The sequence below is a fragment of the Rousettus aegyptiacus genome, unplaced genomic scaffold (genome assembly GCF_014176215.1).
Source record: "Rousettus aegyptiacus isolate mRouAeg1 unplaced genomic scaffold, mRouAeg1.p scaffold_m13_p_4, whole genome shotgun sequence".
Taxonomy (NCBI): domain Eukaryota; kingdom Metazoa; phylum Chordata; class Mammalia; order Chiroptera; family Pteropodidae; genus Rousettus; species Rousettus aegyptiacus.
Window position 1 is genome coordinate 91,421,634 of NW_023416307.1, and position 13,396 is coordinate 91,435,029.

Consider the following 13,396-nt stretch of genomic DNA (forward strand, 5'->3'; position numbering starts at 1 on the left):
GGTCAGGAACAAGCTCTACCTGGCAACAAAGGTTTCCTTTGTTTTGCTTTTTCTCCCTCACACAGGTTCATCCACGTTGAATACTTCATTCTGACTCTCCATATCCCCCTCAAGAAGGGATTTATGCTGGGGAAACTCACAGCTAGGAAAAGGTAGGAACTAAGGGCGGAAGGCTGGGTGGGCAGGGGAGACAGTTAGGGGTATGGGCAAGGGTGGAGAGCTGGGGAGGGAGATGGGGGACAAGAGGTCCACAAGGAGTAGAAGTAGGTGGTAGAAAGGTGGGAGGTATGAGGAAAGAACTTCTGGAGAGGGACCTCAGCCTTGAGTGGTAGGGGTGCTTAGTGTCCTTAGTGCTTAGAATCTCCTGCCTTTGGTCATCCTCAGCCAGTAGCTCCAGGGGACACAACTAGCCGCATTGGCAGCCCATATAACTTTGCCTTACACCCCTGGCAGCACTACTGACTATCACTGTCTAATGTGCTCGGCAGCCACAGAGCTGTTCTAGAACTACACAGCCAGGTATGGGAGCCAATAACTACAAGCAGGCATCTGCACTGTAGCTAGTGCACCTGAGGAACTGGGTTAATTTTAATGAGCTTTAATTTCAATTCAAATAACCACCTGTGGTTGGACTGCAACGTTGTAAAGGATCAAGTTAGACAGAGCTAAAGGGAACTCCACTGAAAAGCCCATCAGGATTTTTTAATGAGTCATAATTAGCTGATTCTAAAATTCATGGGGAAGAATACGTACCAAGAAGAGCCAAGACAATTTTTACAAAGAACGAAAGAGGAGTTTTGCCCTAATAAGAAAACATATAAAACTAAAAGTCTGATGTTGACAGAGGAATAAAAAACAGATTCGTTAACCATTAGTGTGGAGCTTCATAAGTATCTCTAGTCTGCTCACTGATATGTCGCAGATCCCTAAAAAGTGCCTGGAATGTAGGAGGTGTTCAATAAATATTTGCTGAATGAATAAAAGCAAAAACTCATGTTCATGTAGGAATTAGATGAAATTTCAAGTCAGTAGAAAAAGGACAGACTATTCAATAAACTGGAGACATCTGGCTAATTTGTATAGAATAATAAAAGCTTGCCCCTTCACCTTGTTACCAGGCTCCAAAACAAATCCCAGGTTATACTCCTGAAGAGTATAAAACAGAACTATAAGGCATTGAAGAAAATTAAAATTACATTTATGAGATGGGGGAGATCTTTTAAAATACAACATAAAAAAACATATTAATAAAAAAAAGGAAACACTGATGATTTGACTAATTAAAATTAAAAACTTCTTATACAGCATGGTGACTACAGTATACTGTATTGTATATTTGAAAGCCAATGAGAGTAGATATTAAAAGTTCTCCTCACAAGAAAAAAAAATTGGAACTATATGTGGTAATGGATGTTAACTAGACTTACTGTGGTAATCATTTCCCAATATATACAAATATTGAATTATTACATTGTACACCTGAAACTGATATAATGTTACATGTCAAATATATCTGTTAAAAATGCAAACAAAAAACAAATTTAAATCTTCTGTTGGAGAAGAAAGCATAAACAAAGTTAAAAGATGTAAAATTAAAAACCACTGAATTTGTACCCTTTATAGGGTGAATTGTATGTGAATTATATCTCAAAAATAAAAAAAAGATGTGTCAGGAAGAAAATATTTATAAAGAATTAGTATCCACAGTATGTAAAGAACTGCTAGCAAATCAAAATAACAAATAACTTAATAGAAAAAAGGGCAAAAAGAACGGACACTTTATAGAAGAGAAAATCCAAATGGCCAAAAGATACACATATAGATGCTCTATCTTAGAAGCAGGGAAATGCAAATTAAAACATCCAAGAGATTTCTACCCTTTGATTGGGAGGTGGGGGAGTGATAACACTGAGTCTTAACAAGCATGTGAAGGAAACAGGAACTCAGATCCAGCTGCAGAGAGAGGAAAAGGGTAGAGCCCCCCCCCCCTTTGAAGAGTAAATTGGCAGTTCCCATTTCAATTAAAAACATGCTACTACCCCTGACAATTCCACCTCTAGCTATCTTCCCTAGAGACTCCCTTGGGAGTGTGCATAAAGAGGAAATCCACACTCACCACTGTATCATGAAAAAGTGAAAGCAACTAACCAGATAAATATGGATAACCATACACGGACCCCTACATAGCAGCAAGCAAGACTGAGGTGATCCATAGCACAGACAGGGAAGATCTCCAACAGCAAACCACACTGATATCACAGTAAGGTAATCCCTATTACTCCAGACCGAGATGATGTGAGCAAGACCACAGTAATAGCAAATACTTGGGCAGGGCTTACTCTGTACCAGGAGCTACTCTGAGTTCTTGGTACACCTGCTTATTTCCCTCTCACATCCTGTGTGGTGGCTGCTGTTAGCCTCAGTTCCATTGTACAGGCAAGACCTCTGAGGCATGAGGCTATACAGAAGAATATACAAGGTATACAGAAGAAAGTAAAAGGGCCAGGTGTGAACCCCGGCAGCTTGGCCCAGAGCTGTGCTCTGAGCCACAGGTGTTTACGGGTCCTAAGAGCACATACATATGCACAGAGAAAAGAATCTAGGAAAAGAGACTCCAACATGATGAAAGTCAAAGGGGATGTTTTCTTAACCAATGGCTTTCATTTTCTCTGGAAAACATAGTCATGTAATTAAAAACTAAATACCGCTAGAAAGACTTTACAGAGATTAATGCTGGTTGGTAAGGACTCTACAGAGATTAATGCTGGTTGGTTGAGGGAGACTGTTTTTTCTGGCCTCCACCTGTCCACTCAGCTGGAATTCCTATATCAGGACAAGTCTCTGCTATCAGGACACAGCCTCTGTCAGGGACCAGGTAAGCTTGGGTGCTGGGGGAGCCCTCAGGTTATCTCAGCCTCCCCAAGGAGGGCACGGGCCTGGGTCTAAGTTGATCCAGGAGCTGGCTGTACCCAGGAGCAGGTAGGGCAAACTTCTGGGACAGAGTTCAGAATGGCTCAGCAGGACATGACCTTCTTTGTCCAGTGTGCTACTCTGGGCAAAGTTGGCATAGTGGCAGGGCAGACTCTTACATGCAGCAGGCCATGGGCAGATGAGAGTCTCAGGAGAGAACACCCGTGGCAGTTCAAGACTCTTAGTTCTTAGTTGAGAGAGGACCAATGATCCACAGCCCCTAAATGCCCCTATTCCCACCCTCTGGAACAAGTCTCTCTGAATCCCCCAGATATTACTTCCATTTGCACCAAGAATGGCTCAAAAGTGCCCATAAGACTTCCCCAATCTAGGAAATGAGGCAGTAGGGAAGTGTAGGTGACATCCCTAACCTTGGGGGAGCTAGCACCACATGCATCCAGTGACCCGAAATCCTGAAGGCCCCTTGGAGGGAAATGAAATAATATCTGAGGTTTAATAACCAGGGCATGCCAACATCCCCTCTATGGGGATGCCTAGCCCCACTCCCCTGATTTGTTATTTTTGGCAGTGCTATGTGTGTGTCTCTCTCCTTAGATTTGCTCTCAGAACTGCTCCGAAAGCATCTTTTTCAAGAACCCATTAGCACGTTATCCGCCACTCAATAGGACCCAGTTCATACACCTCCCAAAGGGTGTCAAGGCTGGCTGAGACTTCTGCTAGCCCAGGTTTATCTGTTTCCTCCTTCCCCCAACATGCACCTCCAAGTCCAGCCTTTATCTGCCCCCGGAGCTCTTGCGCAGACAGACTGCATCATGCCCTTGCACAAAGATCTTTACACCTCTCATTACCCAGAGAAAAAGAATTTAAAACTCTGGAGTCCGACATTCATGGCCAGGCATGGCATTACACACTGTATCGGCCTTTACATAAAGTTTCCTGAGCACCTACTGTGTGCTGATCACTGTTCTAGGTACCAACAGGGCCCCAAACTTGTATTGTTTTAGCACAGAAAAGCCCCCTCATTCTGCCTCTGCTCAGCCTGTTACTGTCTGCTCACACAACATTGCTCACCAGGCTCCAATCTCCCCTACCAATAGCACTAGCTATGCTAGGCACTGCTGTAGGGCCACACTCACAAGTGCTCACAAAGGCACTAGAGCATAAGAAGGCCCTGAAAGAGGTCCCTTGGGTGTCACTGCTCCACCCTACTCCTCCCTACACGGCTGGAAGGCACTCACTTGTTGAAGAGGTTGAGGCCAATGCGATAGTGCCTCTTACGGATGATATCGTTGCTGAAGGCAGGTGAGTCCCAGCTGTTACGAGTCTCCTTGTGGTAGGTCTGCTTGCTGAGCGTCTGCTCCCGCAGGCTGTCGCGGGATGATGACTCAGAGCTGCAATTGATGGTGTCGTTAGAGTTGGATGTGCTGTTGATGCTGTCATTGTCCCCATCTGAGTAGTCTGACTCAGACTTGCTCTGCCTGTTGGCTGAGCCATTGATGGCCAGGTGGCTGTCAAGGGGTCTAGGGGGCCGAGGCCGCAACTCTGGCTCCTCCCGGGGGAGGCCCTTGGGAGGGCCACTGTGGGGACCATGCTTGGGGCTGCCCTGCTGCCCGCTGAGGCTGCGCTCATAGGCACTCTGCCTCTTGAGTGAGCTGCGGTCTGAGCGGTCACTGAGGTCCACAGAGCTGTCACTGGGTGGTTCGATGGTAAGCAGCGGGAGATGCTCCACTCGTAGCCGATGTTCCTGCCGCTCAAGTGATGGCGTGCTCTGACAGCTCGTGTCTGTGTCCCCCTTGTCATCCTTGTGAGCCAAGGCCCAGTAGTCCTGGGTGGCACCCCCAGCCCGCTGCCGCAGGTCTAACTCGGTGCCAGATGTCCGGTGCCCCATCTGTGAGAGGGGCAGGGGTGGTGACAGTTCCTCTTCATCGATGTACAGGGTGACATCACTGTACGAGGCTGTCATTTCATCCAATTTGTGGTGGTCCACAGCATGCAGGGCCGCCTGGGGCTCAGTGTCCCGGGCTCGCCCTGTGTCAGAGGCTGGCGCCTCCTCAGCATGCAGGCTGCGGCAATTGAGGGCATCGTCTATAGACTCAGCCAGTGATTTCACCTGCCGGGAGAAGGCATCCTCCAGCTCTGTGATGGCGTCTGTGAAGTCGCTAGATGGGGCTGAAGACTTGAGAGCAGGCAATTCACCAAGGTCACTGCACTCAGATGGCACCAGGGCCCCCAACTGAGAGCCATCATCGGTCACTGAGACCTGCTTTCCCTCGAAATAGGAGCTATGCATCTTCTCGGGCCCCTCAAAGGAGAACTGCATCCTCATGTTGGACAGCACAATCCGGCGTGACATGCGGTTTTCTGACATGGAGCTGCGCAAGCGCTCAAAGTTCTTGTTCATCTGGTACTGGCGGAAGGCTGTCTGGATGGTGCGTGCCGCATGGCGGGTTACCAGGCGTCCCCCATATTTCCTTTCTAGCATCTCCACCTGAAGAAGGAAGGAGAGGAGAGTGAAGACATCTCCTGTGCTGGTGCAGCACAGCACCGACCAGCGACAGGCATTACCACTTCCCAGCCCCAGAGCAGCATGATCTGGGAAGGCACATTCCCAAGCCGATTAAAACAACCATTGGGACATGCTGAGGGGTGCTGGAAAATCTGGGATCCAAGGTCAAATAAGACGGAGAAACACCATGTTAACCTTAAAACAAATAAGTTTCCTGAAGGACTTCTTATAATCTTTAAAAGGTGGTAGTTTCCAAAACTTCTTTGGCCACAGAAGCCTTGGCCCTCCCACATCTTGTGGCTTGCAGTTTAACAAAACTTGGAGAAGTTGGAAGAGGTGAAGGCAGCCTTTCCAGAGACAAGGAAACTGAGGCATGTGCAGATTAAAAAACTTATCAAAGATATCAACAAGGTTCTGAGCATCAGCCATAGGCTTGCAGCCCTGCTTCATTTCCATCGCCAAACTGAGTAGGCTTCAAGGACAGACGCCTGAGTTTTATACCTGGCCCTACTCAGGGGATTGTCATTACCTGATGAGATGATGCAAGCACTCAGCACATACCAAACCCAAGGACAACTGGGGCTACAAGATCCTCAACTGCATTCCTGGAACGTGTTGCCAGTTTATGGAGTCCCCAAGTCCTCTCACTATATAGACGGGGAAACTAAGGCCCAGAGAAGAGACCTAACACATACACAAAAGCCTCTAGACTTGGGAACAAACTCTCACTCTCTGGTACCATAGGTCCTGATGGCCCTTCTTCCTGAGTTTCAAGATGAGGAAGGGCTGCACGTAGGCAAGAGGGACTGGGACTTCCCAGCATGAGCTTTCTGAGGACTGCTCCCGAGGCCTCAATCCTGAGTGAGAAACATACTCCTGGAGCTGGAGTCAGGTCGGCCAGGAGCCAAGAAAAAGAATGGATTCGCTTCTCTCAGTGGGCAGAGCAGGCACCTAATGTGGGACCAAGAGAACTCTCAAGTCATCAGGAGCAAGTCACACTGCTCAAGGAGGCAAAGTACCCCACTCTGTTCATTTAGGTCCCATCTGCTCCATGCTGGGCATCACACCAAAACTGGCAGAAGAGAGAGACAAGGTCCCTGCACTCAAGAAGCAAAAAGTCTGTGAAGGAGAACAGACAGACACACACATTATTGAAAAAAAACCAAACAGATGCTGGAGTCAGAGGAGAGGGTTGCTCAGAGCCATTGTGGGGGCTGAGAAAGAAGGGCTCGAAGCCTCACAGGCCCAAGTGTGGGTCCTGGTCCCCTTGCTTGACAGTTGGTGGACCATTCACCTCCCTGGAAAGTAAGAGTGTGCCACCCATCTCAGGGATGCCAGCTCCCCCTGAACATCGGGCATGCCAGCTTTCTGGGGCCCACAGGACGAGTGGCAGGTAGGGCAGAGCTGCTACAGGGGAGGGGAGTGGGGGGAGTGGGTACATGTGGACCAAAATGATTTTTCAAAGCCTGGCCAGGGCCATAGTCAGCCAGCATGAGTCTATTTGTTTTTCTCACCCTGAAGTTATTGAACGCCATCCAAAGAAATGACTTCACTTTCGCATCTATAAGCAGAGTTTCTGTTTTTGGGGTTTTGAGTAGAGCTTTGAAAGCCCATAGGGTCAGTAAAGGCTTAAGGCTGAGCTCTGGCAAGCCCTCTCTTCTCTGCCCTCCTGGGCTTATGGTCCTGCGCACCTTATGTTAGCCTTGATGCTAGGCTACCAGCTCAGGTCCAGAGCTCACACCAGGGCCATTTTCTCCTGTTAATTTTGGACCTCTCAAACCAGGCAGCAACCCTGTTTGCTTGAGACTGGTTCCAAAAGGGACTTTGGGAAGGCAGAAATGGGCTCTGTGTTTCATCATCAAAACCCCTCTCGGTCCTTCCTACCTTGCCTTCCCCAGAAGACACACATTGACCCAGGCCTGTTCTTACTCATCTCCCAGACTTACCATAGTCATTCTTCCCTTAAGGTCAGAACTCAGCCAAGGCCTGGTCTGAAAGTTTATTGGGGCACAGGGGAGAGAATGCAATCAGTATGTGCTCATCTGATGTGCATCACCCTCACCTGATACTCCACTATGCAGAGGGGCTCTAGAATCCACACTCGCCAGAAGAGGCTCAGAGAAATGGTTTGACGAGGAGCCAATCTCTAAATGAGGCTCTCTCACCAAGCCCTCGCTCTCCACTTAGAGGGGCACTTCTCAACAGCAGAGATGAAGAGCTGAGAAGAATACCCTTTCACAAAACAGAAACACTACCTCTCTCAACATCTTAGGCCTCCTGCTCTCACTGACAGGAAATCACCAGAAGGTACAAAGACTTGGGCCAGACGGAAAATCCACAACTTCCCATTGGGCTCCTTTCACTTAAACAAGACTCTGTATTACCCAGACTTGAACTCCTCTTGGAATCAGGCGCCCTACATTCATCTGAAAATTTTCATGTAATCTCTCCTGTTCCCATTTTTGCCAGTTGAATGCTCAGAGGCCCTCAATATCATTTCCTCACTCTCACCTCCTTACCACCTCTTCCCTGCCATCCTTCCTCTTACGTTTGTTCTGCCTCAGGGACTTTGCCCTCACCTCTTCCTGTAAAGCCCCTTTCTCAAACACCCTGTTCCAATGCTACCTTAGAGAGGTTTTCCCCACCACACTTATCCTATGCTGTCACCTCCCATGGTTACTCAATTTCTTTCCACTATTTCATAATTTCTAGAGTTTGTATCGTTTTTTGGAATTAAACTATGTCTTTATGCTAATCTGTCCATGGTTTATCTTATGGACCACAGTGTTAGCTTTAGAGCTGGAGCATGACCTTGTCTACCATCGACTCCCCTAGTACCCAGCACTGTGTCTGGCACATGGTGGGCATTCATGTATTGGGTGAAAATGAGCAGCTGCGACACATTAAGACTGTATGAAACACCTGATTATCTCCATAGGCTTCTATTAAATCTTTACCTTTCTCAATTCTATTTTAATGGTCCTACTGCAGATGTCCTCTACTACAAACTGTTTCTGATCCACTTCTGATTGCCCAACCTCAGTGTCCAGGAGCTAGGGAAAGTTGGGCAGATAACCAGCCCTTCATATTTGCACAATTGCTTCCTGGCAGCCTGGGACTTCTCCTGAAGCCTGAAACTTTGTTTCACACTTGAATTTCTGTTAAAGTGCTTGCTATGTGCCTGCATTCCAAGGCTGAAAATGAGAACTCTTCCCCACAGTGACCTCCTATTGCCTCTGCTCCCCCAACCCAACTGGGACAAGCCTTTCCTTTCCTCCCTCAATCCCTGAGAAAGCTGCCTCTAGATCTTCCTGGAGCCAAGCTGGGAGGCACATCTGCCTGGCTCTGCACACAGGTGCTGCCTCACAGTAGGGCTGGGCTGAGACCTCTGAGGTCTTTAATGAGGTGATTTTCCACAAGAATGCCAAGGTATAAACTGGAGAGTATATAATAAGCGACATTTCCTCACTGGCTGTGGTTGGGGTTGGTGTTCTTTTCAGAGTAAGAGCTATTTCCTTTGTAAATTGACCTCCCTTCCTTCTCCCCGGAGCTCCTCCCACAGACTTCTTAAGATATCAGTCCTCTCTTGGGACCTAAGAACTTCAGTGCCTGGCCACGCAACCTGTGTCCTTATGGTGTCAGGACTTGACAATTGGACACCTAGCACAGGCCCCCAGACCCCAGCCACTACAGCTATGAACAGTGCAGAGGCAAAAGCCTGACTAAAGAAATGTCTAATAGTTCAGTCCATCCACTCTGAATCCTTCCACACATTGGTAGGAGCATATCAGGGGGGTCAGGCTAAGGCAAAAACCACATTCTTGAGAAATTTGTGCCTAACTCATATTTCTATATGTTGGAGAGTGCAGGACACCAGCATCTGAGAGCTGCGAGACTCTTACTACCTCAGGTGGCCCTAGTAAAGGGGCACATCATGCCTGGAAAGACATGCGGCAGGCAGAACAGCCCTGCTGCCTACCCCTGAGTAGCCAAAGGGCCAACCCCACCTACCTGCTTGTCCTGCAGGTCAGAGGAGAGCTCATAGCTCTCAGAGAGGGAGCGCGAGCGCTTGATGGCCTCCTCCTCAGCCTGCTTGCGCAAGATGGAGGTCGAGTGCTGTAGCTTGGGCCTCCGTGTACGCTGTTGTTGCCCCGCTGGCCCCGAGTATAGCCCATAGGCACCCCCTGACGTGTGCTCGTAGTGGTCTGGGCTCAGGCAGGAGCTCGGTGCTAAGGATCCTTGGCGGTAGGCTGAGGGGCTGTCCAGTGAAGTGCAGGTCTCGCTGCTGGGGGCCTCACCCTCCACACTGCAGAAAAGAGAGGAGAACGCCTCTGGTGAACCAGAAACCAGAACCAGGAGGTGGGAGCGGGTATGGCCAAGTGGCAGCCCATCATATTCCAGGGAGAGCCCACAACACCGTATCTCCCTACTTCTCCCTTACCCTCCTATAGTCAATCCTCCCATGCAGCCAGAGGGACTCTACCAAGACACTCTGCTCCAATCTTTCCTTAGGCTCACCTCCTCCAACATCTGTAAAACTCACCTCTTCCAACATCTGACATACTTTACCAATTGATTTTGCTTACTGTCCACCTCCTATACGAAAATGCCAGTTTGTGAAGACAGAGGCTTAGTCCATTGGTCCACTGATAATCCTAGGGCCAACAGAAGGGCCCGCACATAGCAGGTACTCAGTCAGTACCTACTCACTGACTGAATGGATCCTGTCACTTTCTCTCCCTCACTCCTACCATCGCATTAAGTAAACCACTGATTTTTGAATTTTTTTAAAAAAATAGTAATTAACAAAAGTGACTCTTAACTGCACACTTACTCGGGGGTCACACATTGTACTGGCGTTGTTATGGACTAAACTGTGTTCCCCCAAATCCATGTTGCAGCCCTCACCGCCAGTGCTTCAGAATATATCTGTATTTGGAGATAGGGTCTAAAACAAGGTAATTAAGTTAAAACAAGGTCATTAGTGCCCTAATCCAATATGACTGAAATTCTTATGAGAAGATCATGACATAGACACACAGAGGGATGACCCTGTGAGGACATAGTGAGAAAGTGGCTAGCTACATGCCAAGGAGAGAGGCCTCAAAGTGAGCAACCTTGCTGACACCTTAACCTCAGAGTTCCAGCCTCTGGAATTATGAGGAATAAATGTCTGTTATTTAAGCTGCCCAGCCTGTGGTACTTGTTCCCGTACAGGGACTTGCCCAAGGTTACACGGGTAGTGAGTAGGCAAGTTGGGATTTAAGCCCTAGTGGAACTCCCAAGACAGGGTGCTCCCCTCCATCACACTGCTCCTCACCCTCAGTACTCATACACATCCCTCTCACAGTTCCAAGCACCAAGAAGGTGTGGGGCAACTCGGGAATGAGGTGGAGGGGACAGGGAGGGAATGGTTGACTTACTGATCCCAAACTCATGAACTTAGATGATAAACATTGGTTGCTGCTGGAGACTGCTTTACAGCATAGGACAAGGTGAGAAGGGAGAAATTTATATGTCATTTCTAATACAGCTTTTTGTATTTTCTCCAGTCATACTCTTCCATTTCCCTGTCACTGTAGAATATCACTCAACCTTTAAAAACCAACTAAAACCTGGGGCCAGATCAGGGTCCCTCTGGAAGTGGCCCAGCAGACAGAAGGGAACACAGGTCCTACACAGGATGCAGTCCTTCCTCAACGATCCCATCTTCAGACCAATGGGAATGTCTTGCATGCAAGAGCCTAAGGGACAACTGATCTACCCCTGCCCAGCTCTGCTTCCATTGCCTCCACTTGTCACAAGGACTGGCAGGGACTGATTCATTGCCAAGAATGTGAGTTTATTCACTGACTCCAAGGAGAGAGAGACTCAAAGCAGGGGCATGGGGAAGGAGACCCTGGAGTAGAGAGGGCCAAGACAAGGCTAGCAGACCCAGGCCACAGGAAGTAGCCTGCCCTTTGATTCCAATTCTTCCCTAAGCCAGGGGTAGGCTGCAAATCCAACTCGTAGTTTAAAAGTAGGACAGGACTTCCCTTCCACCAACTGGCTCTGGCCTCCGGGAACATGCAGTGGCTCTCTATGACAAAGGACATTCCATCCAGCTCCCTAGAAGCTAAAGTGTAACAGAGGTCCTTCTTCATAAAGAGCCCTGGGTTTGAAATTAAGAGACAAGGTGCTTTGCCTTGATCTGGCTGTGAAGCAAGGTGGGTCAGCCCTTATTTCAAGGTCTGCTTCCCTATCTGCAATATAGGTGGGCCGGGCTAGATGTCCTTCAAGGTCAGAAGAATATCACCCTTCAGGACTCTCCTGACAGTCACCCAACTGTAGCTTCCTTTGGGCCTAGTGTGAATGCGCTGGGTAGGGAAAGGGATGGGAACATGTAGAACTTATAATTCTACTATTGTTTTATGGACGAAAAAGAGCCTCTGTAATAAACCTAAGCAGAAAGTAACCTCACAGGGTGATCTGATCATAATCCTAACTGGGTATGTCATAGTGGGTTGTCATGCCCCAGGCCTATAAAAAGTTCAACTCTGTCTGAAGCAAGCCCTCTCCATTGTTTTTGTGCATCTAGGTTAACACATCTTTGAAATGCTTTTCAGACCCCTAAGAAGCATAATCACCCTCAAGGGAGTACATAATTTTGTTAACTATCCCATTTTTTGGTTTTTGCATTCTTTCATGCATCTTAGTACATTTAGGCTGAACTTAAATTAGATGAAGGAACTTATGAGTTAACATTACTGAAAAGAGATAAAGACTTTAAAATCATTGACTGCAACCTGAAGATTATGTTTACTGGAAAGGACATCAAATAAAAAAACACTCTCCAACCTCATTGGAAGAGAACTTATGAAGCGCCTAATAGCAAATAATCATCTACCCTTTTCTCTGAAACTCGCCTCTGCCCACAACAGACATCAAAGACTCCTCTAGGATGAGAAGCAGCTGATATCAGAGGTAGAAAACTATCCCAAGACATCGACAAGGTCTGTATATCTATGGATTGATGTGAACTCAGAAATCATTTTGTTTGATTATCTTTACCCATCTGCTAATAATATAGTCATAATAATAGTTACACTTGTTCTTTGTTTTTTTTCTATATAGCCCAACTATTTATGATTACTGAATATGTATAAGTTAACCATTAATACTCTTGTAAATATTACACTAGAAGCAAAATACAGAAAAGTAAGATAGATGGCAACACTTGGATCATGGTATTTCACAGGATTTGTAATTAAAACTACACAGTGTTTTGGGTAATGAAGGCCCAGAAGGCCTGACGACCTTCCATTTACCTGCTCTCCCCTTATGGGAAAATTTGGACTCAACTCACATCCCATGATTGTGGTATTGTCTCAACCCCAATGGTCAACAAGACGACGTCGATACTGAGACTTCGTAGGAAATCCTTCCTAGCACTGTGTGACTACACTATCTGACTAAAAGATTGGTCATCAATGAAATCTTCAGATTGATTTATGATCAAAAGGGGAAATTGTGGAAAGTAACCTCACAGGGTGATCTGATCATAAATTCCTACTGGGCAGGTCACAGTGGGTAGTCGCACTCTAGGCATATAAAATTTTTTTAGTAAAAGGTTTATCTTTCCCTTAAGCAAGCCCTGCCTAGTTGTTCTTAGGTGTTTAGGTTAACACACCTTTGAAATGCCAGAGTAATTCTCTTTTTGAGACTCTTCAAAGAAATAACTACACTCAAGGGAGCATATAATCTTATTAACAATCCTGTACCTTGCTTTCTCCCACCTTCATATAATCTTTGTGTTCCCTCAATTCCAAATGTATTAAAGACACTGCAAAACTGTCATTCTCTGGAGCTTTTGAGATCTTGGTTTCCAGGATGTCATCAGTTTGGCTTAAATACATTCATAAAAATTTTCTACAGGTTTGGACATTTTTTACATCAATAGCAATTTTTGCACAGGTTTTT

At 46.9% G+C, this 13,396-nt stretch overlaps 1 protein-coding gene across 12 annotated transcripts in view; it reads right to left on the reverse strand.

The window, feature by feature from the left end:
- IQSEC1 (IQ motif and Sec7 domain ArfGEF 1) overlaps nt 1–13,396 on the reverse strand; it is a 379,222-nt gene that overhangs the window by 33,546 nt on the left and 332,280 nt on the right. For all 12 annotated transcript variants that reach the window (XM_036218802.1, XM_036218801.1, XM_036218804.1 and 9 more), the window contains 2 exons: nt 9,449–9,743; nt 4,170–5,419 (listed from right to left, as the gene is read on the reverse strand). In XM_036218802.1, coding sequence (XP_036074695.1) covers nt 4,170–5,419; nt 9,449–9,743 — 1,545 coding nt within the window. The remainder of the gene's footprint in view (nt 1–4,169; nt 5,420–9,448; nt 9,744–13,396) is intronic.